Source organism: Diabrotica virgifera, chromosome 2, assembly GCF_917563875.1.
Source record: "Diabrotica virgifera virgifera chromosome 2, PGI_DIABVI_V3a".
NCBI classification, from domain to species: Eukaryota; Metazoa; Arthropoda; class Insecta; order Coleoptera; family Chrysomelidae; genus Diabrotica; species Diabrotica virgifera.
The window spans coordinates 188,343,642-188,369,316 of NC_065444.1; the positions used below are offsets into that span (position 1 = coordinate 188,343,642).

General features: G+C 32.1%; 1 protein-coding gene across 2 annotated transcripts in view; it reads right to left on the reverse strand.

The window, feature by feature from the left end:
- LOC114326786 (5-hydroxytryptamine receptor 1-like) overlaps positions 1–25,675 on the reverse strand; it is a 2,054,074-nt gene that overhangs the window by 251,256 nt on the left and 1,777,143 nt on the right. For both annotated transcript variants that reach the window (XM_050642977.1, XM_050642978.1), the window contains 2 exons: positions 12,406–12,637; positions 1,452–1,642 (listed from right to left, as the gene is read on the reverse strand). In XM_050642977.1, coding sequence (XP_050498934.1) covers positions 1,452–1,642; positions 12,406–12,637 — 423 coding nt within the window. The remainder of the gene's footprint in view (positions 1–1,451; positions 1,643–12,405; positions 12,638–25,675) is intronic.

The following is a 25,675-nucleotide window of genomic DNA, read 5'->3' on the forward strand; positions in this document are numbered from 1 at the left end:
AACCTTCGAAACTCTGGAAGATGACGTCAGTTGAAGGTCAAGGTCAAAGTAAAGGTCGCCATTGGATAGCCAGGAAAAAATCCTAGACTACTAGTACTGTTCCTTGATCCAAACTTCTACATGTTGCCAGATTACCAGTAACTCAGGGAATTGGAATACCCACTAAATCTTATAATTAGAACTTTTTATCAGGATGCTTCAAAGAGTATTTCAAAAGTATCAACGAAATGCACTGGGACCTAATTTCCATAAGGTTTGTGCGCGTTACTTTGTGCTGTTCATGGGACCAATGTGATCACTGAAGGTGGAATGAGTCAATTGTGCATTAAATTCAAAAATGGCCGAATCAATGTGCACGATGCTGAACGAAGTGGACGGCCAAGGATTGTGTCTGATGAAGTTGTCTCTTCTATTCAAAAGGGAGGTGTTTCCTCATCCGCCGTATAGTCCGGACAGAGACCTGGTTTCAACGCAGCGCTTTGATGATGATGCGGGGCTACTGAAAGGATAGCATTGAACCAGGGCCGGATTTACATGTTGAACCCAACTAGGCAGTAATATTTCTGGCGCCCCACACATTGATCTACCCCCCCACCCCTCCCCTCAAACCCTTTGTGTCCCTTTTAAATGTAGGTAATAAAATCTTTTTCTTGTAATTGTTAATGTTTTCTATTCCAAAATGTAACGTACTTTTTGGATAACCTGCGTATTACAAATAACCTACAAAGAAGAATTCATACTTCAGAGAATATAATATTTATATTCTGGTCGCCCGCAACTAGATTTTGAAGCCACAATTTTGCAAAAATATTTTAAATACCTAACGTGCTTCACATACAGAGTTTCTCACTTTACAATAATGGTAAATGTTCCTTAAAACGTTTAAAAAGACATTAAAAATACATAATATTATGCAGTACTTGACAATTTTAGACACGTTTTTCTCAAATTACCATCGCAGTATGTTGATGGCACTGTGCATAATACTATTCATACTTATTATATGATTTTACTAGATTATTGTGCCTTGTTTTTAAACCAGGAGGAGTAAACTACAAAGACAGATTCACATCCAAGAAATTCACTAGAAAAATCACCAAACACATCTTCTTTTTTTGTTGATCATATCAGTCTTCGACGGTAATCCATAAATACATATTATACTAATACGTTGCTAAAAACCTTTAAACAAACAACTGTGTTTGTTACAAGAGTAACGCAGAAACACACAAAAAATCGCGAATATAACTTAACTATAGATACTATGAAATGAATAGTGTCAAAATTTCATAAATGTCAACACTATGAAAATTTCATAACAGTGGAATAAATTTGCGTGAGGTTGGACACATTTCAAACAAGCATTACGCGCGGTAAATTTGAATTACCCCTCCTGGTTTAAAAACAGAGTACAGGAACAATGACTCAGTAACATATTAAGATATACTTACTTGAAAAGGTTTCCTAAAGTCCCTATTCAGGGTAGCATAAATTATAGGATTAAGCAAGCTGTTGGCATAACCCAACCATAGGAACAAAGTTGCTAGCGTCTTCAAAGCGTTGGTTGTTTCCAGAAATGGCCTCACGAGGGCCAGAACAAAAAACGGCAGCCAGCAAAAGGTGAAAGCACTCATTATTATACCTATGAACAAGAATTATGTATGAGAAATGTAGATAATATAAAAAATAGAGTTAAAATATTATATTTGGGTTACAAACATAAAAATACTTCAATGTTCATTTTGATGACTTTTTAGTAGACTATTAAAATTCAAAGTACACATTTTTCATTTAACCCTTAACTAATGACATGGATGTTTCAAGACGTAGATTCCGACATGCGGTATATTATGCCGTTGCCTATTATCCTTTGTCGAATATGAATTTGTCGAATTTGTATTTTACATCGAATACGGAAAGATTCTTCACATTGCTGTAGAATAAAAAACGGCTCCAAATAAAATAAACTTGAACTGCGAATGAACGCATGCATAATATTAAAACAGTTGTTACAAAATCATTTATAAACTCAATTGGACGGCTTTTTGTAGAAAGGAACCAACCCCAAAATCGTATTCTTGAGTAAATTGATGTTAAAGTTCTGATGATAATAGAAAGTTCAATTCAGATCAAAAATAGTTTAAACTTAGAACATACATAGGTTTTAAAAATGTAAATGCAATATAAATATTAACAAATAAAAAAATATTTACAAATATGAAAATTTATAGTATTATGTGGGTTCTTCTTCTACGGCACTACAGCCCAAATTGAGCCTTGGCCTCCTTTAACTTTTGCCTCCACCCTTGCTTGTCTGTGGATGCTCTTCTCCATACACGGACTCCTAAAATGGTTTGTGCGTCGCTGTTTACTGTGTCTTCCCAGCGCTTTCTTGGCTTTCCAACCGGTCTCTTTCCCTATATTCCAGCATTCAGTGCTCTTTTTGGTAGCCTATCCTCTCTCATTCCTATGAAATGTCGGGCCCGTTGCAATCTTTGTATTCTAATAAAGTCTGACAGGGGTGCTTCCTTATAAAGTTGATAAAGTTCGTTGTTGCATCGACTTCTGAAGGTTCCGCTTTCCCTCACAGGTCCCAGTATTCTCCTCAGTACTTTCCTTTCGAATGTGTCGAGTTTGTTTTTGGATATTTCTTTCAGGACCCAGGCTTCACTGCCATTGCATGTTATTGGTCGAATTAAAGTTTTATAGATTCTCATCTTTGTATTTTTGGTGGACACTTTTAGACCGAAATATATGGGAGAGGGCAAAATAAGCTCTGTTTGCCTGCGTTATTTTCTTCCGTACTTCTCTATCTTCTGATCCGTCGGCATATATTTCTACTCCCAGTTATGTAAACTTTCCAACCGTTTCAATGTCATCTTCATGTATAATGTTTCGTGAGACTATATTTCTTCTCGTCTGAGTTATTATTTTTGTTTTTTTTTGTGTTAATTTCCAGACCTAGCATTTTTGTTTGTGTTTTTAACTCTGCGTATGTTTCGTGTGCTCTTGTTGATGTTCTACTCATAATATTAATATCATCAGCATAAGCGGCCAGTTGAACCGTTCGGTTGGTCAGTAGGTTTCCTCAACCAGTTTGCATTTGCCTAACCGCATACTCCAGTGCCAGGTTAAACAATGTTGGGGCCAGCTCATCTCCCTGCTTTAGTCCCTGCGAAATTTTGAAAAGTCTAGACTCAGTCAAAAGGAACAAACTATACTATATATTGGCTGAATTGGCAATCCCACACAAGCTAATAAGACTCATTAAAGCCACAATGGATGAAACTCAGGCATGTGTATGAATACAAAACCACCGGGCATTTTCTTTTAATATACTTTATTAAGCATGAACCAATTTCTTGGGCTCCGCGTCCTGCCTCGTTTTTCGTCCAGACGTAAAAATGACCTTTGTTGATGGAACCAGAGTGAATGCCTAAATTATACAACCAATTTTGTCTCTCTCTTATACAACAGAATCCCCGTGATAATGGGCGTGTTTTTTCTAAATCAAATATTAGACACTCTATTGTTTCATTATCTTTCGCCAGTTTAATATCATTCTTCATCTGGTTTCTAAGCATCTCCCAATTTTTTATATGATTTTCGTGCTTTTCCTTGAGTTTTTATGTTTCTTCTTACCAGCTCTGACTGTTCAGTCGTTTTGCAGAGAGGAACCAAACCGCTTGGATCCCGTCTGCAGGCAACTTTCCGAGTAAACTGATATGTTGGTTTGGTTTGCTCGTTTATAGATGGCGATAGGAAGTACCTACTGGGTTGGATCTTTTTTTGGAATGAAGTGTATGACCCGTACAACAATAAGAACGGTATAATAGAAAATTTTATTTTTGTGGATTGGTTCCTTTCTGCCTTTCTGCAAAAAGCCGGCCAATTAAAAAAATTGAGTACTGATAACTCAAAAATAGTAAAATCATGCTTTCCACTTAAAAGTAGAACAACTGTAAGAACGTGCTGCCATACTAATAGCGAAATAATGCTTTACTGGATGCTAACTGGATTGCTTTTAACTACAGAAACGTAAAATATGCCATATACGGTACGTCATTCAGCAAGATACCCTTACGTCAACGTAGCTTAACGACCAAACCATACTAAAACTTCAGCAGCTGGGAGCAGGTACAGTTACACAGCAGTTGAAAGTATACAGGTGGTGTTCTAGAAATTTTTTATAAAACACGTTTTACAACAAAATATATCTTCGGAGAGGTTCGAGATATTGCATGTCAGTATTTAAGGGTTAAGGTTTTAATAGTCGCGCACAGTCTCGCAGTCAGAGTCATATTTCAATTTCTGATTTTAGCGAAAGTGGGACGCTAAGATACTCCAGCGCACGATACCTTCCCAACTATCTTAAAGGAACGTTGTGTGTTAGTGTGACCAATTTTATCTTTATATTTTTGAACCATTTAAAAATTCAACGGTCTCTAACACCAGAGTATTCGTGTACTGTTTTTTGTTTGACTTGAGCACCAAAAAATTAATAAAAGGCGTAATACATGGTAGTATCCAAAAATATAAAGCCTTCAATAAGATCGAACCGGCGGGTGTATTTTCCTCACCAAAATAATTTTTTACCTGCGTTTGGAAGGGTATATCATAATCCCACAGGTATTTTCCTCACCAAAACCGAAATGGTTCTTTCAGGTAGATTTTACTAAAAGGCATTCACGGAATTATTTATCTACTATAAAATTACAGTAGGTACCTGTAATAATAATTAGTTAATTGATTATAGTATTTTATTTTGAGTCACAATTGGAATTTTGACAAAAATGGCATGTTTAATAGAAAGTAATTGAGGTAAACTTTTACTGGTATTTGAAAATTTTATTTTTTATAAAATGAAAGTTTTAAGAAGTGAAGAAGTGTTCTGGAAGTGTAATAAAACAACTTGTAATGCGATATTGTTTACTATTGGTGCAAATTTTACAATATTTTGAAGTAGCCTACAACATAATCATGAACCAGATCGTCAGAAGATATATCTAAAAATTGTTTCTAACTCTTGTAAACGTAAATCCGAAGAGAATCTAACTGAAAAACCAGCAAAAATTATACGCTAAGGGCTTGCAGGTAATTTGACTGAAACAATTACTACGATTGATGTCAGTTACATAAGAAAATATTTATATATTTATCGACGAAAAATGATGCCTGGTCAACCTCCTTCCAATATTGATGAGGTTCAAGAATTTGTGAAGAGCTGTGCTCAAAAAACAACCAAGGGGGAAAATTTTCTCTTTATAAACTGTGTCAAAAGTAAGATAATAATTGTATTTAGTTTAGTTGTGAAACAAATATAAGACTTTTAGCCACAAAAAATAGGGACTGACATTCTTTTCATTATAAGTTACTTAATTTTTAAGCTAGATACTTTTTTTTATTTCTGGAGATAGATATTTTTAATACTTTAAATTAGTTTGAACAAGTTGTCCTCGAAAAATGCATAGTTTTCTCGTCTTTTGACTTTGAAACTACAATATTTAGCATTTGACGAAGAAGAGCCAACATATATAGTATAGCTCGATTACTATTGGTCTTAAAGAAAATCTAAAAACACGTTTTTGTTTATTTTTTTAAAAGGTACATTTTTGTTAAGTAAAGTTGTTTTGATAAAACGGAAACTTTTGGAGTTATTAGCAGAAAGCTTATTAAAAACATTGATTTTTTCCACATATTATTTGCAATTATTTACTAGTCTTGGGTTAAGTAATGGGCATTATAATGGGCATTATGTATATGGGCATTATATCTTTATTAGATATACTGTTTACTGCCAAACAATAAACAGAAACTTACAACAATTTTTTTATTTATTAAAATCAGAAATTTTTAAAGCTTTCAAAATTGAGTTTGGGGGCGTTCAAGTATTACGTAACGCAATTTTTGAAGATTTTTGACCCCGCCCTCCCCCCTATGTAACGCACCGTAATGGGGCGTTCACGTATTACGTAACGCAATTTTTGAAGATTTTTGATCGCCCCTCCCCCCAATCAATCCTAGTAAAATTTTTGTAGATTTTGAAAAGGCTATACATAATGCAATCATTCAAATGTGTCCGAACACTGAAATACATGGTTGTAGATTTCATCTACACCAAGCTTGGTATAGAAAAATTCAGGCTCTTGATTTAACATCAGAATATACAAAATGATTCTGAAGTAGGTAAGTGGCTCAAACAGACTTTTGGCCTTACATATTATATATAAAACCAGAAGACGTACAGGTTGTTTTGTGTTTGATTTAATGTCATGCAAACCAGAAATTGAAATTTTAGACAATATTATGTTGATTATTTAGTTGAAACTTATGTAGACGAAAATACCATATTCTCCCCATATTTGTGAGTAGAGGCAAATTCTTCTGTTATTCGTACTACGAATGCTTGCGAGTCTTTTCAGTCGCATTTTAGTTCATCGTTTTATAATACGCATTCATCCATATATATCTTCTTAGAATAAATTAAAGAATTTCAGATATATACGTATGTTAAAATTTATAGTTTGCATATTGCTAAACGTATCAAAGCTAAAGGAGTTAAACTGAAATTGAAAAATAAATGTAGAAAATTTATTAATATCAGTCTAATCAAATGAAATGGATTTTGTAAAGTGTGTCTCTTAGTATAATAGTAAATATTAAATAATAATTTATACATTTTGCTTATTATCTATATTATAAACTATTATTATAATGTAAGGAATTTAATGTCTTTTATTCGGATTTTGGATGCTTTCATAATAATCATTCTTAAATTACATCTATATTTTTATTTTATTACCTGAATGATTTGGTGAGGAAAATACCTACCGGATTAATAGGAACCCTTAAATTTGGTGAGGAAAATACCTGTCGGATTATATGTTTTTACTGGTTGGTGAGGAATTTACCTCCGCCCGATCGAACGTATGTCTTAATGATCACACCTTCGGAAAGTTATTCACTTATCAAATCATTGGAAAGGTTATTTAATTATCTATTCACTAATATAAACAATAATATAATTATTTATTAAGGGTGCCCAAAATCTTTTTTAAATTAAATTAGTTGAGACAAAAAGAAGAATGTATGTAATTTATTTAATGCAAAATACATTATACTGCTGTCAGAAAATAGAAAAAATGTTAATTTAAAAATTAAACATTGCTTTTCACTTAAATTAAATGTTCAAACTCCTAAGATTATAATGGTCCAAAATTCGTTGTATTTTTACTTCACCTTGTATACCAAAGTTATTTGAAATTTAGATCTAGTTATACATGTAACACTTTCGTTACGCCCTGTATATTGTATCGAAGAATCGTAAGTTCCTAGCAGATCTCTCACATGATGTGTGTTTGTCGATTTCACGCTCCCACAATGTTAAGTATTACGCAGTTCTTTCTTGATTCACACGAAAGTCGCATTTATGGTCTGTTTTTACGCAGAATATGACGTGATTGTCTTTGAGTGTCTCAGCGATGCTTTGTGGAAACTCGCCGCCAAGGAAGTTAAAAGCTATAAATCCTTCAGTGGATTGTTTTTATCTACACTTTGAGTCGAAAGTGTTTATTTAATAAATTTCATTCGTAGAGATAACGTCTCTAATGACGATAAAATTGTTAAGAGTTGGGTTTTCAGATTCGACCATTGAGTCTGAGCTAAGCAATTTCTTCGCGGGCATCATAAGCCTGTTTACGGAGAATCAGCGATTTTCTATTGGCGAAAAAGAATGATGATGGATCAGTAGGATGTCCTAACCATGATTCTCTCGCTACCCGATTGGTAGGGAAATGTTTTGAATGATCATTATTGGACAGATTAGGTGATGGCTGTCAGAATGGGAGGAAGGCTTCTGATGTTGAGAAGGCGTTGATTTTGAAAATAGTTTGTTTGAGGGGATCGAGTTAGGGTTCGAAGAAGAGTTCCTTGGAAGCCGTGAAGCAGGAGAGTTCTGTTAAGGAGTTAGCCTCGGGAGGTATGCAGTGTTGCAGTACCTGAAAGTTTAAGTTACCAGTTTACTTTGTGTAAGGTGAAGTTATTGTGCAATCTTGCTGCAGAAGCTTTTGTGTTGGAGTTCCATTATGGTCTAAGCAAAGCGTAGACTACCGCGTTCTCGCTGTTTTCAAGCGAATCGCCGATATGATTTCATACCACTTTTGGTATTAAATAATTTTTTATGCAGTCAGATCCGGAAGTAGGAGTTAGAAGTTTCATTTTGCATTACTAAGTTAAACATTACAGTCAAATCATGAAGTATATTAATATATTTCATTTTGATCCCGTTTAATATTCAACAGGACTATTGAGTTCTAAAATATTTTTGTTCGAGTAGAAAGCTGAATTTTTCTATAAAAACTTTTTTTTTTATAAACTATGGATAAACGTTATGCACTTTTGCTGTACCTGTAAATATTGTGAAGTGACTTTCGAGTAGTGAAATATCGTCTGGGACTTATAAATCAACCAACAACCAGAAGAAAATAGGACAGTGATACGTAAAGGTATTATTTTTGTGTTTGTAGAACTTTTTGTTTCATTTTTTTTATTTGATAATCTGGATCTCAATCTGTAACATCGAGAGATCAGAAATTCATTTTCTTTGATTTTTTTAATAAATAATGTTTGATTTGCAAAATACAAATCTTATTATTTCCTTTCCTTCTCTTGCATCGTAAGAACAATAAAGAAATTGACTAAGTATAAAATATTGAGTATAAAGTATTGAGTATAAAATATTAAGTATAAAATATTGAGTATAGAGTAAATAAGGTAAGTTACATTATAATATTTTGTATATTATGTATTTTTTCTGAGACTATTTATTTTGATGCAGCTATCTATTTTTCTTTTAATATATGTTTTTTTGTATACAATTTGGTTCCTTAAGGTACAGTGGCGCCCAATATTTTTTATTTTCTATTTTACATCCCTATTTCGATTTTTCTATCTTTTTAATTTTTCTAAGCTAATAAGAGTATATCATAACACCTTTTAAGAATCCACCCCTTTTTAAAGCTCTGAGACAGTAGCGACCGGGGCCATGTTCTTCATTATGTAACATCCCCCTATATGACATATCAACATCTTGTCAAATTTCAATTCCCTTTTCATATTATGCAAATAACACCCTCATTTTGGGGAACGTTACAAGATGCAGGTGGAAATGGCAGCTTTAATATTGAATTTAAGCGAAAAACAATATTTATTTATCAAATAAATATTTTTTTATTTTTTCTTATTTTCAGATAACAGTAAAAGGTATTTCGAATTAAATAAATTATGTACATTCTTCTTTTTGTCTCAATTATTAATTTAATTCAAAATTTTTTTTGGCACCCTGTATAAATAATTATGTTAATGTTTATATTGGTGAATAGAGCATTAAATAACCTTTCGAATGAGCAATCATATTACCCCTATTCTCATTTAAAAAAATCGTTGATTACGTCATTAAGCCCAGATGGATGACGTCACTAGTATGGTATATTTGCCAAAAAATTATAATTTAAAAATAAAAATAGACCTGTTTCGGGATTTCTCTCCAGAGTCGCCCATTCTCGAGAAAATTAATTTATTCCAACTCAAACGTCCTCACTGTTACATGTGGTCTTTACAGGGACAGTGTGACAAATGAATGGAGGACCAGATACAACAATGAAATAGACACTCTCTTCGGGCAGAGACACATCGTGAGATACATAAAAGCCAATAGACTATGATAAGTAATCTGCACAAGAGATTTGAAGTTGGAGCTAAGAGTTAGGTTGGCTAGGTGCTACGTTTTCTCGACTCTGTTTTATGGAATGAAAGCTTGGACTTTGAATGCTGTATCAATGAAAAAACTAGAATCATTCGAGCTGTGGGTGTACAGAAGAATTCTGAAAATATCGTGGACAGAACACGTTACAAACAAAGAGGTTCTGAGAAGGATGAATAAAGAAATGGAAATCCTAAATACCATCAAAACAAGAAAATTGGAATATCTCGGATATATTACACATGGAGAGAGATACAGCTTGCTCCAATTGATTATGCAGGGAAAGATTCAAGGAAAGAGAAGCATAGGGAGACGCAGAATATCGTGGCTGCGCAACCTGAGAGAGTGGTACGGATGTACATCAAATGAACTTTTCAGAGCAGCCATCTCTAAAATACGAATAGCTATGATGATTTCCGACCTCCGCCGCGGAGATGGCACTTAAAGAAGAAGATGGTAAGTAGGCCATGTGGTATGAAATACTGATGACGAAATATTGATTACCAATGTGTTTTGGAAAAGAACACACGGTCGCAGGATGGCCTAGAAAAAGGTGGAAAGATGCAGTCAGAGACGACCTGGAGAATATGGAAGCCAGGCCATGGGTAATAGTTGCACAGGACCGGAACCAATGGAAGACGATAGTAAACGCGGCAAAGACTCACGAAGAGTTGTAAAAGCCAAAGATGGTGATGATGAAGACTAACTGCTGGGTATAGAGCACTATATTATCTTATAATATTACTAAGATTAAAAAGACAAAAAGCCTACATATTAAAAAGACAATCTAAACTAAGACTGTACGTCAATTATTCACCAAGTCGTTGCTTATGGTAGTGAAATTTCGACCCTCAATCAACCAGAAATAAATAAGCTGCTGTTATTTAAAACGAAAGTTCTAGGGATGAAGTTTGTCCCTCAAATGCACGAAACACTAGTAGGTTTGAGAAGTCGTCGCAATGTTAAATTGGCGACTGTGTGGCAATGAGTTGGGATGATGAGAACTGATATGAGATCGTAAAAGAGGGATGGGGACAGTGAATCCGGTTCTGACACCCCTGGAGTTGTGACGGCACAACAACAAGGTATTTATTCTTAAAAAGAATAGATACCTTGGGCCGAAAAGAACAACAAGAAATGAAGAAGGTTGTTATCTTAAAAAAGATAAAAGTGATTAAAAAAAGTAGATTAAACCGATGTCTTTTTAATGCACTAGGATTGAATGCCACTAGGATTGAATGTGGGACTGAAAGACAGAGGTTGAATAGTAAACGATAATACTATTCTTTGCCTGGGACTTATTAGTGTAAGATAAAATATTGAGTTGTTGTTTTATTGTGATTTTTCTTTTAATGGTAATACAGTTATCAGCTAATTTTTTTATTTGCTCGATATACGCACACTCTGTTGTTTGATAGTTTAGAGTAGATTTAATAATTACAGTCGAACCCGCTTATTGGAATAGCCTTCGTGCCAAGCAAAAATATTCTTATAACCGGGATATTCTAATAACCGATCATTGGTGGCTAGCCGTAATAAGTGTACCGAATATACGAATAATAGTACAAAGTATGTTAATATTTATATGTATGGTTCATTCCACCAACAAACGACTGTTTTGGATTATCGCGACAACGAATATTTCAGTGTGCAACATAAGAAGTACGAAAGTAAATGGCTCTAATAATAATTATTCCAATAAGCAGCAATATAATTTGCAATTTATTTTCGTGCTTCATATTTTACACAATAAAATATTCGTTGTCGAAAGAATCCAACACATTTGTATATTCGTGTAATAGGGTATATACGGTTTTACGGTATATAGGTCTTTTTATGTCAATAACACAATAGCGTAACATATTTATTAAAAAAACAAATTACATTATATTATGTGGATGCATACAGTAATTAATATGAAATGTATGCAATATATAGATTATATAAATATTTTCGTATAAAAATACATAATATACTTAATAAGAAAATTACTTATTTAGTCTTGAAAAATAATCGTTAATTGTAGTTTGTTTTTTGTTACATAAAATACTAGTCACTTTTGTTGCTCTGATTTATAAAAATTAGAAAAATTTACAATGGTTTGGTCATCCCGAAAACATTTTATAACTTTACAAGCGATTAGGATGGGCGAACTGTTTCTTAAAAATTTTATAACAGGCAAGTGGCTGGCAATACGTATAGTTTGTAAAAAAAGGAAATTATTTTACGACCGAATTTGTCGGTAAACTATTGAATTGGTACTCATAACAACGTAATACAATATTTATTACCTATCTGGCAAACCCAAATAATATAAATAAAACAGCACTACAGGCCTTCGAAGCCCTTGGCGAGAAACCATAATTTAAGACATAATTTAATTAAAATTTTAGGAAATTCTAAATTGTAGGTAAAAATTTATTCGCTGACCTGAAAAATATTCTAATAAGCGGCATTGTTTTATGAATACGTATTCCAATAAACGGATAAATTTATTAAGGAGTAAATGGAAACGTTTCGGGACCTCGTATTTATATTCCCTAAACCGGGATATTCCTATAACCGGTACTCTAATAAGCGGGTTCGACTGTAATATTAATATTTAATATTAAAACCTTGTCTATAATTAAATTTATATCACTTACCTAATGTCGTACTGGCCTTTCTTTCTTTGGCCAATTGGAAGCGCAGCTTCTTTTGATGACTAGTGGTACTTGGGGACGTTTTTAATGTATTTAGTAATGTTGACTTGTGATGCTTTTGGTGGTCCCTTGAGTGCTTAGAAGTCGGGTGTTTGTTAGAAAGCATCGGGCACTGGGATTCGTTGCTGTGACGAGATTTGAAGCACCTACCTAGAGCCGTTTTATCGAGGCTGCACTGTAACAAAAATATATTGGTTTAGTTATCTTTCATATAATCGGAAAATTTATCTTTCATATAAATAGTTATCGGAAAATCCGATAAGTATTTCTACATAGGACTTCAATAATATTTAAGAGTGTTTTCATTTAAAACAACTTAATGATAAATAGCATTAAATATATTACTATTATTATTACCAATATTATAAGTATCAGAATAAGATTCCGCCATGAGATACAGTTAGAAGACACCAATTGTTTGCGGTCCTTCAGGCGAGTACCGAAACTACAAGGATAGAAATTATTTTCATTTAAAGAACCTTTTAAATATCAGTTTGATTCAAATATCAGTGTAATACCTAATACCTATCACACAACTCCGACTCTCATTTAAAAAAATCATCAATTACGTCATCACGCCCAGATGAACTACGTCGATATATGCCAAAAAATCATAATTTAAAAATAGAAATCGACTTGTTTCGGGATTTCTCTCTAAAATTGCCCATTTTTGAGAACATGAATTTATTCCAATCTAAGCGTCCTCATTGTATATTTCGTTAAGCATAATCTTTAGTTTAAGCTCTTAAAAGATAATTTCGGAGTTATTAATTTCACTAATGTCTTGACGAACATTTCAGTCAGTACACTTCTAATTCTACAAGAGATTTCAATTTTAGCTAAATGGAGCAATAATAATGAAACTATTATTTGTTCGACCGAAGTTTTCCCGTAAACTTCCAAATATTAAACACGAAACTTTAATCTTAGTTACAGAAAATCCTTACTAGGGCATAAAGAAATTAGTCTGTATGTACTCAAGAAAGCATTGTGTGCCTCATTAAAATGTAATTTGAAAGTCATGGTAAATATCTAAAGTTTTTGAACTTCGCTAGAAATCAGGAAGAACGTTAGTGTTGCGTATAATTTCTACTCTTTTGGTCTAATCACCATCGAATTTGAGAGAGCAGTAAAAATTATTCTTCTATAAAATACAAGTAACTGGACTTTGTAAGTTCTAAGTTGTCACCCAAAATGACCGAAAGTAGAACCGGAAGTTAATATTTGATCTCTTCGTGTAACTTTGCGTCGATTAATATACTTACGATTTCACTCAGTTGAGTCATTTTTATTAAACTTTCAGTCATACTTTCTTATGTTTACAGTTAAACTTTTAGTTTAAATGGAAATGACTTCAAAACAGGAAATAAAGGTTCATGCTAGGTTTTCAATAGGCTTCGATTGATATGTCACATATAATTTCTGCAACTATAATGTGGCTCTTCCGGTTAGAACTTCTTCACTGGAAATTATATAAAACTCAAGAGTATACAATTGTTCTCATCTTGCTAAGGCACGTTGAATAATATATCGCTTATACTACTTCGGCGACTTGAAAAAAGTACTTCTGGTTGCTTTTCTAAAACCAGAAGTCCTAGGTCAAATGTCTCACATTTAATCCATCCCTTCGGTTACAAGCTTTTATCGGATACAATATTTGTCATTCTATCTGGTATAGTGATGGAGGAGTTGTGTTTACGGACGGACGTTGATAAATTCAGCGTTTTCACATTTTTTCAAACTGGGTGTAAGCAATATTTACAACAAAAAATATTTTCAGTATAATAGAGTGAATAATATAGCAAATAAAATATGTCTCATATGAGATTGACATTAATTATTATCCATCACACCTGATACCAGTGGGGGATCTAGACATTTGTCTTTGGGAGGGACTGACGGGGGAAATTTCCAATGAAACTTTAACCAAAAAAAAAGCTAAATACACAAAAGACCTAAATAATAACTTATGTGCATTAAATTCCCTTAATTTTCCTAACTAGCAGATTTACTTTGTTGAATTTGTCTGTATTCCGCCGTAGATCCGCCACTGACTGACACCAGTTTTGTAAAAGAGTTTTTTCCTTAAGGAAGATAACAAAAATTGTTAGACACATGTGATACCAATTTTAATAGAATACAGGTGATTCTATTAAGACCAATATAAATTGATTATCAATCGTTTCATCTACTCCTGTGCTTATTAGTGATATGTGATTGCACATGCAAAAGCTTTTATGTAGTCCAAAAAATACATATATATTCTGCGTTGCGAAAGATGCTTCGCGTACTCCTAGACCACTTCTGAACCCCGTTTGAATGTTTCCCTCCTCTCATTCATTCAAACTCTTCTTCCTGCTTCCTTAATAGGCTCGCGCCTGTTCCATCTTCGGATACCGCCTCATCAGATATCCAGGTTGTCACTCCATTTCTTCTTTGGCCTTCCTATACTCCTTCGGCCGTTTGGTGATCCGTCTCATGCTATCTTTACCAGTCTTCCTTCTCCTATTCTGCTTATATGGCTATACCATTTTTTTTTCTTTTTAGTGTCCATTCTCTTAAGCTGATATACTTAACCCTCCGTTAGTTGCACGATCTACAATCGTAGACCACTCTCCTTTAAGTGGTCGCTAATTGCAGAAAACTGCACATACGCCCCCATCCCGCTTAGTAGCTGTCACTAATACTTCCAACTTACTCTTCAGTTTGCTAAACGCCGCCGATCTGTTTGCATTATTTTTTTTTTTACCATCATTCAAAGAGCACTGGTCTACAACCGTAGACCGCGCGACTAAGGGCGTTCCAGTTTTTAGTTGGATATATAAAGCTAATATGTAGCCTGCTGTGTATATAAAGCTAATAACATAAACGAAAAAGTTTCAAGAAGCGACTTCATTGAAAACTTAGCATGGGAACTAATCAAACCCAAATTGAATATGGATAAACTATACCTTCCCTTCTAAGAGAACTTAGACGACGATCTCGCGTACTGCTCGGAGTTCAAGAACTCGTACCCCCTCCCCTAATATTCCAACAAATTACGTGGGACGATGTTGTATTTGTGCACGAATTTGCAATATGTCAATAAGAACGGCATGCCAAAGATGTGACAAATTTGCATGCAAATATCATCTCAGGGATAATATTATTTACACAGAATGTTTGACGGACTAAAATTGTGCCACTTTTACCATAATTTAATAGTTTTGTTCTTTTTTTAATTTCTAGTTCTATTCTTTACTATTCATCCCTATTGGTCATTCTAGAAGTTGAAAGATAAAAAATATTTGTGTTTTTTACTAAATTGAGCTTATTTTTGTGACCATTTTCATTTACTTGCGAATAAAGACTCAAAAAATCATGACCTCGTTTTTAATTTTACCACTGTCAAAATGAGAACAGCCAAGGAACAAAGCATATCGAATATCAAAGTACGGACATAAATAAACATGTTATTCACCATTAATTTGTTAATTTTGTCAAAATCCGGTATTATACGACAAAAAACTATTGGTCTACAGTCGTAGACCGCGCGACTAAGCTCGTCAGCAATAACCGCGCGTCTAACGTAGGGTTAAATATTTTTGATCGTTGAGCTAATTAGGCTTGAAAAGTATCTAAAAGTACAAATTTAAAAAAAGACAAAAAAAAACAAAAAAAGCTCCCTTTATTACCTTTTTTAAGTAGATTTAACAAAAAGATAACAGTACGAGAATTTTCCAAATCTTTATTTAGGGTGTTTTTACAGTGTTACAAACTACAGGGGATAGTTTTGCATGAAAAAATATTGACATTTTGTCGTATAAACATATGTCCGCAAATGCTTCGTTTTTAAGATACTGGGTGTTGAAATTTTTCTTACTAACCGAACATTAATTTATTACTCTAAAACCTGTTTGAAAATTCAAATGAAACTTGGCGTGTTTTAAGAGGTAGTTATTGCGCATTTTTGACATAGAATATAATTTTATTTTTTTATATAATTGGAGCTCATACGAGTAATGGTCTGACTTGTTTGAAGAATAAAATAGTATGCCACAGAGATATTTCGAACTTAAAATAATTTTTGAATCCATCGTTCAATTTCTAACAAACATAATTTTCATAGGTTCCTTTTTATGCAAAAAAATAAAACGACTTACCGCTTACAAAGTATTTGAAAGAGGTTTTTATAAATATGGAAATTTGCAGGAAAACGGCGCCTCATATGAAAAAAGGCAAGATATATATTTTGTCAAAAATTAAATTAAGAAAAAATTAATGTGAAATATATCAGTGGCATACTATTTTTTAAATTCAGGCCATACCAGTATGCCCGCCAATAAAAATATAAAATTATTAATTGTATTTATAGGGGAGTGCAATTAGAACGAAAACATGCATTGTTTCGGAAAAATTCAAACAAGCTTATATGTTTTCTAAAACTCTTTTTGTTAGTTTATATACATGTTAAAGTAAAAAGTTATGCTCACTGATTTGACCGCTAACTGTTTATTAATTGTTTAAACAATTGTTTTGTATAAATAATTTTAAAAATATCGTTAAATTCATCATTTAACTTTGATCAAATATGTTTCAATTTTTTTTTTATTATGCTGAATCCGAATATGGCATTGCAATTTGAAAATTCTTATACAGAAGCTCTTATCCGGTGTGTCTGCATAGCTAGGAACCACATGGATACCTTTTTTTTTTATCAATTTTACGAACAAAGTTATTCTTAATAAAATGCTCTGGATAGCCAAAAATCTAAAACTGAACCATCAGATATCAAATTTTATCAATATTTTACGAGTTATGTCAAAAATATTAATTTCGTTAAAGAGTAAAGTACCTTTATATTCCAGAATATCAAAAAATGCTGTTATAAAAAGTTGTTTGAATTTAGAAACTATGACAAAATATACAATTATATCGTTCTAATAAAAAAAATTTCAATTTTTTCTCAAATTAGGGATACTGATCATCATTTGATTACATTTATGTACAATAACTGTTTTATTATCACTTTTACGAAAAAAGTTATTCTTCATAAAACGCTCTCCCTGGTCTAAAATCTAAGATACAACCATCAGACATCAAACTTTTCTAATTTTATAGGTACGAGGTATGTAAAAAATATGAATTTTTCTTAAGAGTTAAGTGCCTCTATTATTGACAGTATTTTAATTAGAACGATGTAATTGAACACTAAAACAAATTTTTTAATTCCAAACAACTACTCTTAATAACAATTTTCGATATTGTGAAATGTAAAGGTACTTAACTCTTGAGTGAAATTCATATTTTTTGACATACCTCGTATAACATTAATTGACTTTGATATTTGATGATTGCGTCTTAGATTATATATATGATGCAGAGTATTTTATAAAGAATAACTTTTTTCGTAAAACTGATAATAAAAAAGTTATCAATAGGTTCCAAGTTACGCAGACATAAAAAAAATTTTTGCTGAACATTTATTATTGTTGAAGCTTATTATTAAATGTAAGTTTTACAGAAAAAAGTTTTGATCACTTTGTATAAACATTTTTTTAGCTGGTAATTTTCGGTTTTTGTATTACATTTTTGTTATCTTTTTTAATTTTTTTAAAAAGAAACAGTTTATTTTATTCCTAAAGTAAAATAATTAAGTGAATTTTAAAGATTACATCCTAAGCTTTAAAAAAGCACTTATAAAACTGTAATAGATCTGTTCAAGCTTGAGTAATACTGTCTTAAATTGGTGGTAATTCTATAAAACTGCGAAGCTTTCAAAAATTACATTTTTTGAGACGTCATATCATTTGAATTAAATTTTGGAGATTTTTTTGAATGAAACATCATTTAGTAAGATGCTTGAAAAGTAAGTTGTGCAAAATTGAGAGTTTTATATGACAAATTGTATTAGTTACACATTTTTAAATCATTTTTAAACAAAATTCATCTAAGGCTCATTTTCCGCCCACACCGTACTTATGCCTGTACATTTTATTTCTTTCTATTATAACCCTAAGATAGCTTAATTATTCTTCTTTCATGTTCAATTTATAAAATTTCATTTGATGCATCAGGTAAAGAATTACATTAAAATAACTCAACCGTACAGTTCACCGTACGTTAGTTTACAGTGCGCCAATGTTTGTGAGAAGGGTGACTTTAGCGTTATAAATAAAAAATTATAGAAGATACAGATTTAGTTTTAGCAAATTCTGTATACAAATTTTTTTTGTAAAATTTTCTGAATTTTTCAATGGTCAAGTCATTTTTTTTCCAAAATTTATATTTTTGGAGCTATTTAAAAAAACATCTAATTTCGTAGATTATTTGTTTAATAAAAAATGAAGCACCCACTTCTCGAGTAGAACTTTTCGATAAGTTGTTTATTAAACATTTCTTAATGAAATTACAAAAAGTTCTATCTTGTTTGATTTTTTCCGAAGTGAAAATCTATATGCACTCCCCTTTTAAAAAAATTCGCAATATGTACCTAACTCTCTCTTAAAATTAAACGAATTAAATTTTATTTGCGTACTTCAACCGGTTTTAGAGCAATACATTTTTCGGGTTTTAAGAAAAATTTCAACACCCCGTACTTCGGAAACAAAGTACTTACGTACATAATAAATGTTTATCGAGCAAAAATGTCATTATTTTTTCAAGCAAAATTACTCCTTAAAGTTGGTAACACTTATTTACAAACACCCTGTATCAGTGGCGTAGCTAGGACGGGTGACACCCGGGGCGGTAATCGATGGTTTCACCCCAAATAGTAAAAATAAAGATTATTAAAATCAACGAATATCCGATAAACGTATGTTTGGAATAATGAAAAAAAAATAAGAAAGTTAATAAAATTGCACCGAGGTTATTTAGCCTTGTTTGTGTTATTGCTCGCAAGAAATTCTTGATTAATTTTAGCTTACTAAAACTTCTCTCACATGAAGCAACCGATACACAAATGGTCATAAACAATTTTAATGCGAGCATCAAGCTTGGGAGGGATTCCATGAAATCTCATTCCAAAATGAATTTTAAAAAGTCTACAGCTAACCATTTAGAGGGGCTGTAATATTGGCCGCTTGTAAATGTCTTCTGAAACTTGGTATTTCTAGCAGGAGGTCTGCTTCTAATACTTCTTAAAAATTGCCTCTAGAGTTCTAAAAAATGCTACACAAGATGTGTTTTGTGCAATAGAGTGCTGGCCATATAAATTAATTAAATGATTAATACATCCAACGAAAATAGCATTTTGGTTTTTTGCTTTAACCCGGCATCCGACAGGTAAACTTTTTTGCCACTAACAGACATGTGGGGTATGACAAACCCCAACAGTTGAAGGAGTAGAGAATCTCAAAAAATATCTTTACGTTTAGTTGTCTATGATATCTGGAAAGTGAACATCTTGAAGCTGGTCAGGATAGTCACTATTTACACAAACATTGTCTATTTCTTCACTTATTTCCGAATTACTTTTGTCAATACGTTCGTCACTATCTACTTCATCCCATAAGGCCCGAAGACGTGCTTATTCTCGTCCGTAATTCATTTTAGCTTAGACTAATAAAAAAATATGTATAAGTCTGTAATAAGTATCTTTCACTTACCAATACTTACTTATTTATAGGAATAAAACAAAATAAAGACAATTCTGCAGAAAGAACAAACTCCGATGCGTGAGGTGTGACCACTTTCAATCCAAATACATATACTACTTGCTGCAACTAATCAGAAGACTAAAAACTATGTGTCATCGCATAGATGAATATACCATAGAAAGCTATCTAGCCGCTGTGGCCACTACATGCAAAATTTCCTGATGGTTTAGGCGCTTTATCTTTGTTGGGCTGTACTACACCCTACCTGTCGGATCTCGGGTAATAGCTTGTATTCCTCCATGTAAGCTGTGAACCAGTGAACGGTACTTCTTCTAGATTAACTGCTTTTTTGCTGTTAACGTAAAAAATCCAAAAAATGCCTCTTTGTTTTACAAGATAATGAATTGTATTTTGATCGTAACGTGAGTAAAGTAATAAATTAACGAATTAACTATTAATTCTTTTGTGATCGGGTCTCTCGGGTGTCACCCGGGGCGGACCGCCCCCTCATCCCCACCCTAGCTCCGCCACTGCCTGTATAGTCGCAGTAAAATCAAACCGGCATAAATGAAAAAGATACATATTTTACCAGAGGGTTTATGTCACATTAGACCTTTATTTACAAGGATAAAACTATGAAAAATTTGGCTTGTTGAAGTTTTAGCATATAAATGGCACATATAGTCCGTCCTCTATAACTTTTCCCATGATTCATTTTCAATCAAATTAAGTCAAAACATAAATTGAAACGAACGTCGATATGTATATACATTTTGTATACTGTATACTATATACTCGTACTACACACATCGGCGTACGTTTCGCTTTCTGTTTTGACTTAAGGTGATACAGTAGCGATCAACAGGTAGCCAAAACTCGTTCCAAGATTGCGGCTGAAATTTTGAATATTTTGTCGAGATATTTGGCACACGTATTCGTAATATAATAAGGAATGGCGGTACAGAGCCCAATTTGAAAAATATATTAATATGTGGAAATTACTCTGTAATTAAATACAATATTAAAAAAACGAGCCTGTACCGCCATTACGAAGAACACAAAAATACACTTTCTTCAAATAAACTTTTTTATCCGATGCCTAGATTTTGTGCCATTTTGGAACTACTAATGAAATAAAAAATTTTAGTAGTTCCAAAGTGACACAAAATCTAGGTATCGGATAAAAAAGTTTATTTGAAGAAAGTGTATTTTTTTGTTCTTCTTAATGGCAGTACAGGCTCGTTTTTTTAATATTGTATTTAATTACAGAGTAATTTCCACATAATAATATATTTTTGAAATTGGGCTCTGTACCGCCATTCTTTAGTATATTACGAATACGTGTGCCAAATATCTCGAAAAAATATTCAAAATTACAGCCGCAATCTTGGAACGCGTTTTGGCTACCTGTTGATCGCTACTGTTTCCTTTTAATTTGATTGAAAATGAATCGTACCGCATGGGAAAAGTTATAGCGGACGGACTATACATTTGGCACATAAATATGCAAATATTATGAAAATATACCTTTTAAATTGTGATTACTATTCACAATAGTATACAGGGTGTAACAAAAACACAGGTCATAAATTTAATCACATATTCTGGGATCAAAAATCGTTTGATTGAACTTAACTTACCTTAGTACAAATGTGCACATAAAAAAAGTTACAGCCCTTTGAAATTACAAAATAAAAATCGATTTTTTCCAATATATCGAAGACTATTTGAGATCTTTTATTGAAAATGAACATGTGGCATTCTTATCTTAATAGTAGTATCTTAAGAAAAAATTAAAGTGAAATTTAGACAATCCATAAAAATTTTATGGGGGTTTTGTTCCTTTAAACCCCTCCAAACTTTTGTGTACGTTTCAATCTAATTATCATTGTAGTATGATTGGTTAAACACAATGTTTTAAAAACTTTATTGCCTCTTAGTACTTTTTCTAAAAGTCGAGTGTTTATCGAGATATTTTGAATATTTGTCAAATCCACCACATATTTGTATATGTATATGGTTGTAGTACGATTATGGAGACTCAGTAATAATATGAAAATTTATTTATGATTTACATTTTTAGATATATTTTGAACCATATTAAAAAAGAAGCCGCAACTCGATACAAACTGTCTTATCGAAAAAATACTAAGAGCCAAAAAAGTTTTAAAAATATTGAATTTAACTAATGGTACCACAATAATAATTTAATTGGAACGTACACAAAAGTTTGGGGGGGGGGGGGAGTTTAAGGGAACAAAACCACCATAAAATGTTTATGGGGTGCACAAATTTCACAATAATTTTTCTTTAAGATGTTCGTGCCATATAAGAATGCCACATGTCCATTTTCAATAAAAAATCTCTAATAGTTTTCGATATATTCGAAAAAATCGATTTTCATTTTGTAACTTCAAAGGGCTGTAACTTTTTTTATGTGCATATTAATACTAAAGTAAGTTAGGTTCATTCGAACTATTTTTGGTCCCAGAATATCTGGTTTAATTTAATACCTGTATTTTTGTTACACCCTGTATATGAAACCGAAACCGACGGCGACGGTTACAACTTTATTGGTTTTTCATTTTTTTTAACATCAATATTGACTGATCTCTTTTAGTTAAAATATTGTATATGACTTTTTAAAGCACCAACCTAATAAAGTCACAATACAAGACAGAAACAATGACACATTCAGGTCCCAAATAATCTTTTGTTACCTATCTAAAGACAATTTAGGAAAATAAGTTCTCCCTAAAATCATCAACACAACTAACTTTCATGTATAATGGCTCAAGTAGGTACTAGATTATATCTATTCAAAGACAATTATTTTAAAAATTTATTTCTCCACGAAATATTAAATGTGTTGAAAATGTTTAGGGTGATGTTCGTTCGTTAAATTGATAAACGTAGTTTCAATTGTTACTGTAATAAGTTAGTTAATTTGGACGTTAAAATTATTGTCCGCTACGAATATGTATTGTTACGAAATGTCGCGGTTACGAACTGTCGCGTTACCAGTTCTAAGTACGTACATACCAAATAAATTTCAAAATTATATGTTTCGTCTGGGATGTGCATAAAGTTAGCGAATCACTTCTCGGAAATAATACGGCAAGCACAATAGGAATTTGCCGCTTTTTTGCCGCTAATTAGTTGTGAAAAAATTAATTTTGCCACTTTTTTATCTTTTTTTTAATATTCGATGTTTCACTAACTTCATATGAAGTTAGCGAATCACAACAGCAAAAAATGTTTCAAATTCAGATCGAGTTGGTGCTGAATTTGCCGCTTTTTTGCCGCTCATTAGTTGTGGAAAAATTAATTTTGCCGCTTTTTTATTTTTTTTTAGTAATCGATGTTTCGCTAACTTCATATGAAATTAGCGAATCACAACAGCAAAAAATGTTTCAAATTCAAATAGAGTTGGTGATGAATTTGCCTCTTTTTTCTCGCTCATTAGTTGTGAAAAAAATAATTTTGCGACTTTTTTTATTTTTTTTTTAATATTCGGTGATTCGCTAACTTCATATGAAGTTAGAGAAACACAACAGCAAAAAATGTATCAAATTCAAATCGAGTTGGTGCTGAATTTGCCGCTCTTTTGCAGCTGATTAATTGTAAGAAAATAAATTTTGCGGCTTTTTTATTTTTTTTAATATTCGATGTTTCGCTAACTCCATATTATAAAGTTAGCGAATAACAACAGAAAAAAATGTTTCAAATTCAAATCGAGTTTTTAATGAATTTGCCGCTTTTTTGCCGCTCATTAGTTATGAAAAACTAATTTTGCCGCTTTTATTTTTTTAATATTCGATGTTTAGCTAACTTCATATGAAATTAGCGAATCACAACGGCAAAAAATGTTTCAAATTCAAATCGAGTTGGTGCTGAATTTGCCGCTTTTTTGCCGCTCATTAGTTGTAGAAAAATTAATTTTGCCGCTTCTTTTATTTTTTTTTAATATTCGATGTTTCGCTAACTTCATATGAAGTTATCCACAACAGCAAAAAATGTTTTAAATTCAAATCGAGTTGGTGCTGAATTTACCGATTTTTTGCCGCTTATTAGTTGTTAAAAAATTACTTTTGCCGCTTTTTTATTTTTTTTTAGTATTCGATGTTTTGCTAACTTCATATATGAAGTTAGCGAATATTATATGCTTTGGTTTATATTTTACGCGAGAACAATCTTGGACTTAGGTAATGTGATGTCTCTTCCATTTAATAAATTAATTTATTTAAAAATTAATAAAGTAACGAAGAGTCTAGATTATTATGTTTTTTTTACGGAAAAATTATTTTGATTGAATATTTTCACGGTCATCTAATAAAGTTTCACGTACCTACTTATTTTTTGTTGCAATAAATAATATTCGGCTTAAAGAATCACGAAAAACTCACAAATTAAAGCACTTTGGGATAGAGAATGCTTAAGAAATGAAAAAGTACCATAAAATATCATTTCACTGCAATACTGAAATACTACAACCAAAATCCATTTAAGAAAACTCAAAAAAACTCATTCCTAGTTTTGACCAACCCTGTATACCAAAACTAAACGTTTCTCTATATTAGTAATGTAACAGTAGTAGACTATATTAAAAACATTTAACATAAATAGAAATGTTTATGTCAAATTACTACAATTCTACAGGGTGTAAATATTGCTACCAAATTATCAATTAACCGTAATTATCTTTTAAACTAATTCGTATATTACTACAAAGGCCTATATTCTCGGAAAGAAGACATACAGGGTGAGTCATGAGGAACTGTACATAATCCTACCTCGTATAGAGGCCCCTATGGGGAATAACAAATGACCATTAAAAAGTGTCTGCTCCCATTGTTTAATAATATACAGGGCGAGATTCGCATTTTGACAGAAATTTTTATTCGTCATAATTTTTGAACGGTCAGATCGACGTGTCTCTTATTTTGGTCAATCGTTACACTATTGCCACCTAATCAACTGATTTATTCAAACTAGAAAAAAATCAGGTCCGGCTTTAAAAAAATTAGTTCGTTTTGGTCTTAGAAAAAATTTCACCCTGTATAAGCTTTTTGAAAACTCTAATATGAATTTTACAAATTAGACAGTGGGCAATTAAAATAACATATCTATTTTTTTCTGCACACGATTGCTTAATTTTTTATAAAAAAATCAAATTTGATTATGAATTAAAAGTTTGGTAAAGTGAACCATAGATTTAACAAAATTAACTTTTATTACCAAAATTAATTTTTTTTTGAACAAATATTTAATTTATGTTACCACCAATCAACTGATTTATTCAAAGAAGAAAAAATCAGGCCTGGATTTTTTTTTAAACATCCTTTATTTACTGCAACCTGTTTTTACAATTAAAAAAAAAAACAATAAGCAATAGGTTTATCACATTAACATAGTGGAAATCCATCCAGTGATGAAAATCCTTTGCGATACATTTCTGATAAAAATATCTGAGATCTAAATAACAATTTACAAAAACATATTTTACGAACATATAAAAAAACATCAATAGTTAAAATACACACACATTAAATTATATAGTCTACGTTTCAGTAATTACAGGTACAGAAAGGTCTAATGGGTCACGGCGTTTTAGTCTTCCTCTCCTGGGTCGG